The 12,858-nt window shown below is 43.8% G+C and overlaps 1 protein-coding gene across 1 annotated transcript in view; it reads right to left on the reverse strand.

Annotated features, from left to right (window-relative positions):
- Positions 1-208: 208 nt before the first annotated feature.
- LOC142489890 (retinol dehydrogenase 7-like) overlaps positions 209-12,858 on the reverse strand; it is a 30,704-nt gene continuing 18,054 nt past the window's right edge. Inside the window, exons 4-5 of the mRNA XM_075591453.1 lie at positions 3,573-3,736; positions 209-1,895 (exon numbers count right to left, since the gene is read on the reverse strand). Of these exons, the coding sequence (XP_075447568.1) occupies positions 1,675-1,895; positions 3,573-3,736 (385 nt within the window). The 3' untranslated portion in view covers positions 209-1,674. The remainder of the gene's footprint in view (positions 1,896-3,572; positions 3,737-12,858) is intronic.

A 12,858-nucleotide genomic window follows, 5' to 3' on the forward strand; every position in this document is an offset into this window, starting at 1 on the left:
GCGTCCCCCTCCTCTGGTCCCTTCTCTCCCCCCTCCCCACCCTCTGCCTTCTTGCTTTTCTCTCTACTTTTCTTGAATCCCTCTGAGAGAGACTGGCCTGGAAGCGGCCGCTTCCCCAATATGTGGTAAAAAATGAAAATAAAAAAAAATAAAAGTTCTGTAAAATACAACAGTCGAAAATTAAATATGTAAGAAATGAAAACAACAAAATGCGATTTATGATGTAATGTAAAGGTTATTATTTCATTTTGCTGTAAAAGTTGAAGTTGTAATAGTTGTACGTTAAAACTTGTTATAATATGTCACTATCTTGAAAAACAATAAAAAAATTGAAACAAAAAGAAAATGAGTTGTGTAGAATGCTGTGAGCACACCCCTTCTGTAGGACAAGATGAACCGGAGCTGCTTATATCCCATACACACTCTAATCAGCAGGGAGAGATGACAGTGGCACCACAGGTGTACTCGCCCCAGAAGGAAGTTTAGCCCCCCCCATTAGACTAACCTATGATTCTCCTGAAGTTTTGAAATAAATTCCCATGGTTAGTATAGCTAAGTGGGTGATACCAATGATGCTAGAGATAGGTGATCCTGGTGTTGTATATTGTGGTGCAGTACTACTGCGGTCTGTGAGGACTGTATTTGTGTTGATTTCACTGTACCTATGATATTGTGTACATAGAGAGGAGGCATTTGTTAGATTATTCTTTTATGTATGAAGAAGTTCCTAACAAGATCGATGGGGACATCAAGTTTTTTTTTAGCAAGGAGACACTTTGTTGAATTAAGTAGCTCCAACAGTGTGTCACCACCATCACATAGGCCTAGATACCCAGGATTTGGTGTCCGCATACTCACTGACATTAACATACACTCATGCAGCATTTATATGTAATGTTATGTTGATATGCTGTAATATGACTGTAGTAAAACTTTTTTAAAAATCACAAAGTTCCCAATTACTATATATATACACACGCACGCACGCACGCACGCACGCACACACACACTAGTTTAGTTATGGTGGGTAAAAAAAGTAACAAAAAACCTCCACTGTAAAGCATATAGCAAATGGAAATATTACTGTGTACTCATTTGCATGTCTTAGACAGGTCTGCAACCCTACCTTTCACCATTATCTCCCAGCATACAGTGCTTCCACTGTAGCAAGGGATTCTGGGAAATGACATGCAAATGAGCACACAGTGCCATCTTTTGCTTCAAATCTATTTTGACATGGACCCTTATAAGCTTATGCTTCCTGCATTGCACAGCTTTTCAGCACAGCCTGGGTTAAGATGCATAGCCAGTAAACCTACCCACAGACAGCTGTTTCAGCCTTTTGGGTCTCATCAGTGTGAGGCTGGTTATACTGGCTTTGCAATTTGAAGCTTGGATAGGTATCCACCACACATTAGTTAAGTTGTGGTGGGTTAAAAAAGTGACAACAAGCCCTCCAGCGTATAGCATATAGCAAATGGAAATATTACTGTGTGCTCATTTGCATGTCTTAGACAGGTCTGCAACCCTGCCTTTCACCATTATCGCCCAGCATACTATAAACCATGTGTTAGTCCAATAAAAGGTATCATACTTCCCATTGTTTTCATTCATTAGCCTATATAACATTGAATGAACAAACTATAATGTATTGTTGAGTAATCAGAAATACCGTTACTCTGCTCTCTGAGCTGGTTTGGGTGCAGAGCGACATATCACATAATCAGATAGAATTGTAGGGAGGTAAGAAACAGGAATGTAGAAGAGCTTGCAGTCCCAGCCAGCGGAGTATCTTGTCCAGGGGTAAACGGCAATCAGGGCATGCTCCATGCAGTCTGTGACCTTGTACAGCTTGGAGTTAGCAGGTCCCATCAAATTGTCCAGGTTCTGAGCCCCTGTGTGGACAAAAAATACAGAAATAAAATTACTAGGATTGTTAATAAAGCCCAGCATCACCTTACTTTAGTCAATGTATTTCTCATTGCTGATTAGAGTTAATACAACTAATTGTAAGTGTAGCAGGCTTCCCCCTGGGCCGCCCTTACCTCCGCTTAGCGAGGGGACCACTGCGCTGAGTAAGGGAGCTGCAGGGGTGAGCGCGTCACCGGGGGCTCCAGGCGGCATCTGCAGTCTGGCGCCGCCATTTTGTGTGCGTTCGCGCATGCGTGGAAGCTGTGTAGCCCCAGGAGATGCGGCGGCCATTACAGAGAGGGAGGCAAATCGCAGATGGCACACCATAGTGCAGGGATCCCTAGAAGTCACACATGCACAGTAAGGGTGATGCGGCGGCCATGACAGAGTTGCGCAGGCTCAGTGGAGAGTAGCGGCGGCCATTACACATCGCGCACGCGGCCCCAATTCTAAAGAGGTCCTGAGTGGACTACAACTCCCAGCAGCCTCTGGAGACTGCCCTTTCACCCAGATCCCATGCAGCCAGGCAGCCACTAAGGCTAACAGATTCTCATGCTGCATGTGGATACATTGTTGAGTGCAGTCAGGAAGCAGACAGTGAACCACATGAGTTAGTCAGAGCTGGGAGCAGGTTAGAGAAGGGTGTGTGTAGGGAGCAGTATCCCCTGCATACTAGGCCAGGTAACCCCCCTAGGCCCCAGGTAGGCCCTGAAACATAACCCAGATTGTGGTTGTGACAGGGACAGGACCTATGTAGGTGCACTACCCCTTTAGTTATTTGTTACGTTCAAGGACACAGCTGCAGTGCTGCAAGCCACTGACAAGTGTGTTCTGGGACCAGACCTACCTCACTCATGATAGAAACTATCTGACTGAGATCCCCCAGAGGGGGAACCTCTGAATTGGAAGAGGACACCATTGCTGTGTATTCAGCGCTGGACGCAGACGGATCCTCTTACCATTATTCTGCTGTAGCTGGGTGCAGGAGGCCAGGGCAGGTATACACCAAGTGCACCAACTATACACCATCTAATGGGCAGCGCTGTCTCACACTTGGATGGGGTTGTGGAACCATTGGGACTCTTGAGACACTTGGGTATATGCTGGGGGTGTGCGGCCCAGTGTGACACTGCTGTGTTGCTATTGTTGCTGTATGTGATGTGATGTTATGTTTTAGTGCATATAGTAAACTGTTTTATCCATACCCTGGTGTAAGTACTTACTGTATGTGGTTCTTGTGTAAGGGGTTATTCTACACACTAGAATCCCTACACAGGTGGAGGCGCTGTAAGCAGTCTGTTCCAGGTTACACCCCAGGCTCCCAGTGGCGCAGGTTCAGGCCTCCTGTGAGCCTATCAGGTATTGCACCACACCTGGTAACATATGTAGATTTACCCACATGGTCCCTATCTGCGATTTATGTGTTACATAAGCTTCACAGGCAGGTATTTAATGTGTTCCTAGTCTCCGATGTGCAATGCGTTGCACAATATTACAAAGGGAGGAATACAAATGACTCATGTAAATGTGTGACCTGGAAGTGCCCATTTCAGAAGTCATGTGATCACTGCCCATTCTCATGCTGTCCCTTCTACATCTCTCTTCAAGTGGAAACATTTCCTTCTACCCTTAATTCCAAGCAGACAAACAGAGGGTCTTACAGTTCTTGTAATACTGCTCTCCATAGTCCTTCTTGACCTCTGCAGGTAGATTCTCCCACAGCCGCTTCAGGTTCTGCTTATGAGGTTCCAAGGCAGTAATTGGAGTTCTGAAAGCGCCAGGCTCTATGATGGACACTTTTACCCCAAAATTGCAGAGCTCCCTTCTATAGTGGGGAGAAAAATAAGAAAAATGCATCCTTACTATCATTGGGAAAGCAACTGTTCCATCAAGTATCAACAGTAGAATGGAGTTGCGATAAGTATTTACCCATGCAACACCTCTAATGTTTTATTTGTTCACAAACAAAACACACAACCCCAGCAAGCTAATTTTAGGAACCCCTGAGCCCCCACAAAATATATATGTATATTAGTGTCAAAAAGGATAGCTATTGAGCATGGCAAATGTATACAACAATTTGTTCACAAATTAAATGGCGCAGTGACTAGTACTAACAAACATTAAACCTATACACTTTTGACCAGAATCCCGATGGTAATTGACAAAGCAATGAAGCAACAAATAGGGCAGATTTATAAAATAGTTCTAAAATAAAACATAATAGTGGCCATCTTTAATGAGCCCTGCTATTATGGTCCATTCATGTTTTTCCATACAAGATGGGGTGTAGAAACAGGAGTAGCACTCTCAGACAGTTTTGTGCTTAAAACAATAATGTGCACTATATTAAACCAATAATAATCATGTTGGTTACAATGTGATCTTAGTTTAGGACGAATAATATCACACAATAGTGAAAAATTTATAAAGTGACTATATTTAAATAAATATAAGTGCAAGCAGTGAAACATATTGAAAGGAAACCTTTAAAGAAAACAGTTCTCCAGTTCTCCAGTGCAGCAATTCCAAAGAAGTAAGGGAGCAGATGGCATCAATGTGTATATGAAAAATACACAGCAATAGACCATACGGTAGTACTGTCAGAGTAGATAGATGTAAAACAAACTGGACCTCCAAAGGTTATACTCACATTTGTGTGAGTATAATTGAGCATATCACAATCTGTGGCAATGGATGCTCTGATGTGGGTTACCTCAAAAGAAAGGAGAACCGCATTGCGCAAAAATGTTGGTAGTGGGAAAGGAGAGAAATAACAAAGCACTATATCCAGTGCTGATGATACAGCAAAAAACCTTTCTAAGTCCGAAACGCGTTGGTGTGTTTTTTAACTTATATTCTTGATCCATTAAATAGCTTTATTTTTATGGGAACGTACTCCTGGTGGTTTTTTGCTGTATCATCAGCACTGGATATAGTGCTTCGTTTTTTCTCTCCTTTCCCACTGAAGACTATCTACAAACGGAGGCACATTCAACCCTGGGGCACTGGACACATTGGACTTGCTGCTTATCGTGGATAAAGAATCCCAAGTGAGTTTATTCCAGTTTGACCCCATTCATCTTGTCCTTTATGATAGGATGTTTCATTTACTGGTCACCGGCAGGTGTATATGATTTTATCCTTACGCTTTGCTTTGTGGGATTATTGTCTACCAGACCACATCCTTTTGGACATCTATACATTATAGGGTTGTTTTTCCAGTTATTATTCTACTTTGACTATGGTTTTGTCTTTAGAGCACCATCCAACACAGTTATTCCAAAAACGTTTGTAAACTTTTTATTAAAAAGAACACACAAGCCTCACAAATGAACACTCACATTTGGGCAGTCCTTTACAGCGTGATATACTAAAACAGTAATCTGTGTGGAGCGGCGTCCTCACCGCTTCCGCGATACCGAATGGATCAGATGTTTGTCACCGGCTGAAGTTACTTCCTGTAGCGGCTGCCCGGAACCTCGTAGACCTGGCAAACTTTCCTATCCTATCACTCCTTGATAAAGTGGCATACAGGCACGAAACGCGTAGGAGGGTGTTTACCTCTATTTTTTTAACTACGGACCAAGAAAGATTATAATTTTTTACTACTTTTTGTTTGGGACCCACTCCATTGTCTGTGCGCTGAATTATTTCTATTTGGGACTCCTACTACTTCTTCTGACTGCACGCCCTCCAAGACACACTGGACTTTGAGTACATCTATGTGAATACAACGACCTAATTCTATATATTTCAAGCTGTGTGCCCCGGACTATCCCAATGAGGTTCTTGACTGGGTTCACTACCCCCAGCCTTGACCTTCAGGAATAATTATGTCCCTTCAGTGACTCCACTTCTATCAAGATTTATGTTGTTATACCTCACTAGCCCCAGTATTCAGTGTTTGTGTCTATATTAATATGTCAATTACATAAAGGATAAGAATCCAGCGCTGGAGCGCATGAATCACTAACTTGCCCTATCCCACAGGAGTCCTGTTAAACGATGCACATGATTGGAGGTAGAAAAGTTTGCCGAGGTCTACGATGTTCCGGGTGGTTGCAACTGGAAGTAACGTCAGCCGGCGACAAACAGCTGATCCATTCGGTATCACTGAAGTGGTGAGGACGCCGCTCCACACAGATGACTGTTTTAGTATATCACACTGTAAAGGACTGCCCAAATGTGAGTGTTCATTTGTGAGGCTTGTGTGTTCTTTATAATATAAAGTTTGCAAACTTTTTTGCGCGATGCTGTTCTCCTTTCTTTCGAGATAACCCACATCACAGAATCCCTAACTGGGCCTGTATCTCTGGAAGCAGGGGGTCCCCGGACCTGAAATCAACACGGTTCTGCTCCGGAGACCCCCACCTCACGCATACTAGTATTACAATTTTTATAAAAACTGTGTGATCGCCTGTGAGAGCAGTGCAGGGAGAGGTGGCCCTCTGTGCAGCTGCAGCAAGATCGCACGAGGGAGAACTTTGAGAGAGGTTGAGATCTCTTTGCTGCTGTCCCGTACGGTTAGGCATTTTCTCACCACGTAGTTTGAGAGTGCTTCAGATTCTTTTTGAATACCGTGTTAACTCAGCTGACAAACTGTTCGGCGAGAACATGCCAAAGCGTTCGAGATAGCAGCAAAGTCATTGAGGCTACTAGAATACACTCCACTGTATGATGTGATGGTCTATTAAAAAGTAATACAGCTACACCCCGTTATAGCGCGGTCCTTGGGGGGCCACCCGATCGCGCTAGAACCGGGGTCGTGATAATTAAAAAAAATAAAAATGGCCGCCTGATTTTAATGACCAAAGCTTATCAACGGCCACTTGGCACAAAAAAGCTACAGACTTCCTTTGGTATACACCTCCAATATGTATCCTTGCTTTCTCTGCTCTAGTTGTTGCTTTCCTCATTTGTAACCAATGTGTCTCATTCGCCTGGATCCAATAAGCTTTGATGCAATGTATTGCACTGTGAGACAAACACAAAAAACAGGGGCGCTTGTAGTATGCAGCAGATGATATATTGGACAAGATCTATAAAACAACAGTTAATATGTCATACACTGGCGACACACTTTATTCGAGCTCGGCTAGTCCCACGAATTCGGGTATACCCGGGTGTATTGAGGTTTGTGACTGTTTTCTGCCCGAGTGCATTGAGGTATTTTCCAAGCAGGGATTGAAGCATTTTATTCCCCCTGGCTGCAATACTGCACAGTATATATATATATACTGCATTACAATTCATGAATTTATGCCATCTGGTAGACACGCGAAGCATTGCAGCCTATTAAATCCTAATCATTATCATTTAACAGATCAGCCGCCCGTCAGCCAGGCATGAACCCAGGCTGGGAAGGCAAACGCAACGGGGCTTGTCAGAGGTGAGGAGCGGCGCATTCCAGGTATCTGCCAGGTACATACTGGGTATTTGCTCGAATAAAGTGTGTCGGTGCAGTAGACTAAAACAGAAAATAACAACATAAAATGTCAACAAAAAATGTGAACTTGTAAACTAAAGGTGAATGAAGAACCAAAAACTTTTGCCTGTGAGGGTGTTGAGAGGAGATAGCCCGGTAAAGATGAAAGCCAGGACTGTCCTGTGAAGCGAGCGGTATGTGGTCCCTCCTGGTTCACCGGTGCTGCGCGTGTCCTCAGGAGCCGTTTCAGGAACCGATGGTACTGCCACTATCTCTCCCTGTGCGGCGCTCATCCCTCGGGTGTTCCCACTCGGGGGGGTGTCGCTCTGCCTTCTGCGGTTAGGCTGCTGGTATCCTGGCGTCCTGTTGGGGGTGCTAGCGTGGAGAGTTCCAGGCATCCGGTATCCCGTACTGAAACACCGGAAGTACGCAGTGTCAGAAGGGAGGAAACTGACCCCCAACCGTATGCCAGGATACCAGCAGCCTAACCCCAGGAGGCAGCGCGACACCCCCCCCCCCCCGAGTGGAAACACCCGAGGGATGAGCGCAGCACAGGGAGAGATAGTGGCAGTTTCATCGGTTCCTGAAACGGTTCCTGAGGACACGCGCTGCACCAGTGAACAAGGAGTTCACATTTTTTGTTGACATTTTATGTTGTTATATTCTGTTTTAGTCTATGACATATTAACTGTTGTTTTATAGATCTTGTCCAATATATCATCAGCTGCATACTACAAGCGCCCCTGTTTTTTTGTGTTTGTCTTGTTGTATATTCAGGATTGGTGATCTGTGGTTCTGGGGCAGCTTTCAGTCAGCACTTTGGACTTGAACTTTACTCAACTTCTACCCACATTTATTTATAGGCATTGAACCTATTGGATTGCTACACTTGTGGACAGTGGATTTTATTATCACACCTTTTGTGCATGTGCATACTTTGCTACAACTCACTGTCATGGCAGGGGTAGCATTGGTTATGACACTTTTTGCACCTAAATATTCCCTATATAGTGGTGCTTGCATTGATTGTCCCCCCTTACAGGCTGTGTTTCTGTGTAGCGCACTTCATTTCACCCCCTTTTTCCTTTTGTTGTTGCACTGTGATCCCGCATTAACAGCCATTGACTTGAATGACATTTAACGTGGGATCACAGGGCGATACCCTGCATCACCGCTTAGTGAATCTTACACATTGGGTACCAGGGTCTATTTGGCACAGACCCACAGAGCTCAGTAAGGTCACATAATATGATGTTGACTTAACTTATCATCCCGTTAATATTAAATGTGCATCTTTAGAGTAAAGTAAAATCATGTTTTCTCCCTTTAAAGAGCATAGTGTTAACTATAACTGCGTTAGTAATAAGATTAAAATAATAGGCAAATTAGGCATGATCATAACATCACAAAGTCAGTGAAGGTTAACACAGGGACTTAACATTGTTAGTCATACCTATACTTTTCATTGCTCACATCCAGACACAGAAATACGGCTTTTCAAGGGTATGGATGGGTGCAACGCCAGCCACACTTAGACATAATTAAACTAACATACAGTACTGTAGCAGTATTTCCTGTTGTTATTTACCTCTCTCTCAACTTCATTTAAATACATATTTCTGGTATTTCAGATCAGAGTAACGACAAGACATACTCAAAATCACATTATTGGCAGATCACGCAAGGTTATGCTACCACAGAGGGATATTAAGCCTATGCTAATGAGATGTAGAGCGTCTATTGTTTTAGTATATAATTTGCTTTGAGGATACCATGTTGACTCATGATCATAACATCTATTCCTGGTTACATTATAAGCACAGATTTATCTGAGCTTTGTGGATCTAGCCGTTAAAGCTCACGGTAAGAACCTTATTCAATATAGTGAGAAGCTGCGTAACCGCTCATTGAGTATCTTATCAATCACTATACTGAATTTGTTAGGAGGATTAGTAATCTTATACAACAAAACAACAAAACTTTTTAAGTAGTAGGTTTTTTCATGCACCTATGGAAAATGGTCTATTTAGACATTTCTCCCTCTATTACAGAGGTAAATGAGAATAATCACAGTTAGTTTTAGGACCTGCATTGTGGTCAAGCCGTGACATGGCTGCAAGATTATAACGCTCTGGCCAAAGAGTTTAATTAAATGACCCTTACTTATGAGAGACAAACAGAACAGAATTGAACTATATACTTTTGCATTTGGATATTGTATTTGGGCTTTTTGATTTATTGTATATAGTACATTTGGTCACACCCAACAGCACTTCTTTTTACACAAATATGTGCATATATATGTGTGTGTGTATAACATGGTAAGTCCCTTCTACCTGTCTCTCCTACCTGTCCCGTAAGCAGTCTGGGCAGCGAAAGGTTAATCTGTGAACTTTTGACCCCCTTCTCTTTCTCCTCTTATGAGTGACAGAAGTGAGGTGGTGACTCATAGCCTGTGTGCAGCCTATATGGTATAGGTACAGACCATGAGCCCACCCCTTCTGGATGCTCATGAGTGGAGTGCCCAATTTTTTCAGTCCTGCTTTTGAAGAGGAAGAGAGCAGTGGGCTGTGAGTCTCTCCCATTGCGGGATGAGCGTGCCCACCCATAGTCCCAGGGGCTAGGGAAACATCTGATTAGACCAACAGAGACCCTGTACTAGCTGCGGTCATGCACCATCTAGATGTCTGGCGTCATCTGAGACCTACAGTGCTGTGATACTATCTATACAGTGATTGCCACAATAAAGCCCGTTCTATTTTTACACCTGCCTGGATCTGAGTCAGTAGCAGGGTGTATGAGAGATTTTCTTCAGGGGGGGCTGCTTCCATTCTACATGGAGCGCACTGAAGCTGGAGGCGCTGAACCACAGATGAAGAACCCAGATGATATCAAAAGCCTGTCCTGATCTCCATACCATCACAGATCAGCTCAGCTCTCCTGACCCTAACAGGTATTCAAACCACACCCTAGGTAGCAGAAGTGGAGTATCGTCCACTGAGGGGGTGAGGGGGGGGGGGACGGGACTGCTGAGATCAGGACAGGCTTTCAGGGCTTTATATTGCAGGCATACTTTAAGTGCAGCAGGAGGATTTCTGTGTGGGCAGAAATAAAAGAAGGGCCAAGGCTGAGGTCACGGTTGGGCACAGGGCCCCAGATGCTACCCCAGGGACCCCTGGGCACCCATTTTCCCTGAAGGAGGGTGAACCTTCATACACATGCCAGTCCAGAGGCTGGGGGCTAGGTGATTGTATGAGACATGACACTAGGTACCCCTTCACCCAACTAGCACAATGCACTGTGCTGTGGGGGAGGCATACCGGATGGAGGCGCTCGCCGGTGGAAATATTATTATAGGGGCGACTACAACTTAGACAGGGATTGGGAGAAAAAAGGAAGAATAAAGAACAGAGAGGCACTAGAAGGGTGTTAAAACTGAGATAAGGAAAGTGAGAATTCGGGATGGGGGGCTGTACATCCACAGCAGCACAGAGGGGGAAGAGGATGCTGGGAGGGGATATGGGTGGAGGAGGGAAGTTTTGGGATGGCACAATGGCAGGGAGGACCATTACAACAAATTATGATAGTGTGTGAGAAACCCCATGTCTGCATTAAGTCCACTTGTTTTGGTGTCAAAGAGTTTCCAATCCCTGTCTAAGTTGTAGAAACCTTTGTATATCAGTATTGCTGACCTAAAGAAGAGAGGAAAACTCTCGAAAGCTTGTCCTATGACATAAATTGATAGTCCAAATAAAAAAGGTATCACCTAATACTGAAGAACTCATTTATTCTGCACTATCGCAACTGGACTAACACGGCTATTTCCGTATATATATAACGTAAATTGCCGTGTTAGTCCAGTTGCGATAGTGTGTACAGTACACTGGCGACACGTTTAATTTGAGTAGGGCTAGTACCGCAAGCCGGGGCATGTCCCGGCTTGCTAGCCCCACTCCCTCGACGTGCCGCGCGTCACCTACGCATGGTCACGCGTCATCGGGAGCCTGCGCCCCCTGCACGCGCGTCTAGGGCTCCCCGAGGGAGCCCTGGTGTCCCGCGATGTGGGGGACGGCGGCAGGGGGTTCCGGGGGACCCGGCGGACCCGGCGAGCGGAGGGAGAAAGCCCCGATCGGAGGGCGCTCCTCCGCGGCTTCGGCGCGCGCCCGACACCCTCCGGCGTGCGCCAGGTTACTGCTGCGGCCGAGACCGGGCAAATGCTCGAATAAACTCGGCCGCAGCAGTATATATATATATATATATATATTGGTTGTTGGGCTCACGACTTGCAGGGATTCTCTGTGTTTGTGAGTTTCTGGGTCTAAAGCTCTTTTGTGGTAGAAAAAAACTCATGTACAATCATGTTGGTTCAACGTGGGACATCATGACTGCAAACAGGACAGATAAAAATCTAGATTAACATTAGGCATTATTAGCATGTAATACTGATACAAAACGTTACTATACAGTGCTTTATCTTAGCAAACCTTATGTTCCATTAACATGAATGTGACTAACAATTTGTTTTTTAATTACACATAATGATCCAAGAGTTTCTTAGTATTTCTATTTATCAGAGACATAACATAAAACACAGACAAAGCTCAGTGCACATCCAGAAAAACTTATATACGGTACAGTGCCTAAATATACATATATAAATAACTAATAAATAAAATGGTCTTTTAGTTTAACATTTTGGCCAAATTGTTGTAAGCCCTTGAGCCAAACTTCACGGCAGACCACGTTCAAGGGTCCCTACACTAATATAAATTCTTAATAACCTGTGCATTGCCAGGAAGAATGATTTATAATAAATCTGTCAATATGAGTTGCAAAAGTTCTAAGTCTGATTGAAGCTTTCATTAACCTGTACATTACCAGGAAAAGCACTCTGTAATAGATTTGTCACAATCACACTGCATGCAGGCAAGTTCCCCTGATAGTTGGAGATGCCATGGAGTGAGCTTTTAACCATTTAAATGTGGGAGGGAGTGAGCTTCAATTGGATAGGAGGTTGCCACCCTCCAAAACAGCCAAGACTAGCTGCACAAGAATTATAAAACATACAGAACACCTACAAGCTCAAATTGAACCCCCAAAATACCCACAACATATATATAAGCATATAAGTTTCACAGAGGAGTGCTACTGAGCATGGCAATTTATATTTAAAACCAGAGACATAACATAAAACACAGACAAAGCTCAGTGCACATCCAGAAAAACTTATATACGGTACAGTGCCTAAATATACATGTATAAATAACTAATAAATAAAATGGTCTTTTAGTTTAACATTTTGGCCAAATTGTTGTAAGCCCTTGAGCCAAACTTCACGGCAGACCACGTTCAAGGGTCCCTACACTAATATAAATTCTTAATAACCTGTGCATTGCCAGGAAGAATGATTTATAATAAATCTGTCAATATGAGTTGCAAAAGTTCTAAGTCTGATTGAAGCTTTCATTAACCTGTACATTACCAGGAAAAGCACTCTGTAATAGATTTGTCACAATCAC

Source organism: Ascaphus truei, chromosome 3, assembly GCF_040206685.1.
Source record: "Ascaphus truei isolate aAscTru1 chromosome 3, aAscTru1.hap1, whole genome shotgun sequence".
NCBI lineage: Eukaryota > Metazoa > Chordata > Amphibia > Anura > Ascaphidae > Ascaphus > Ascaphus truei.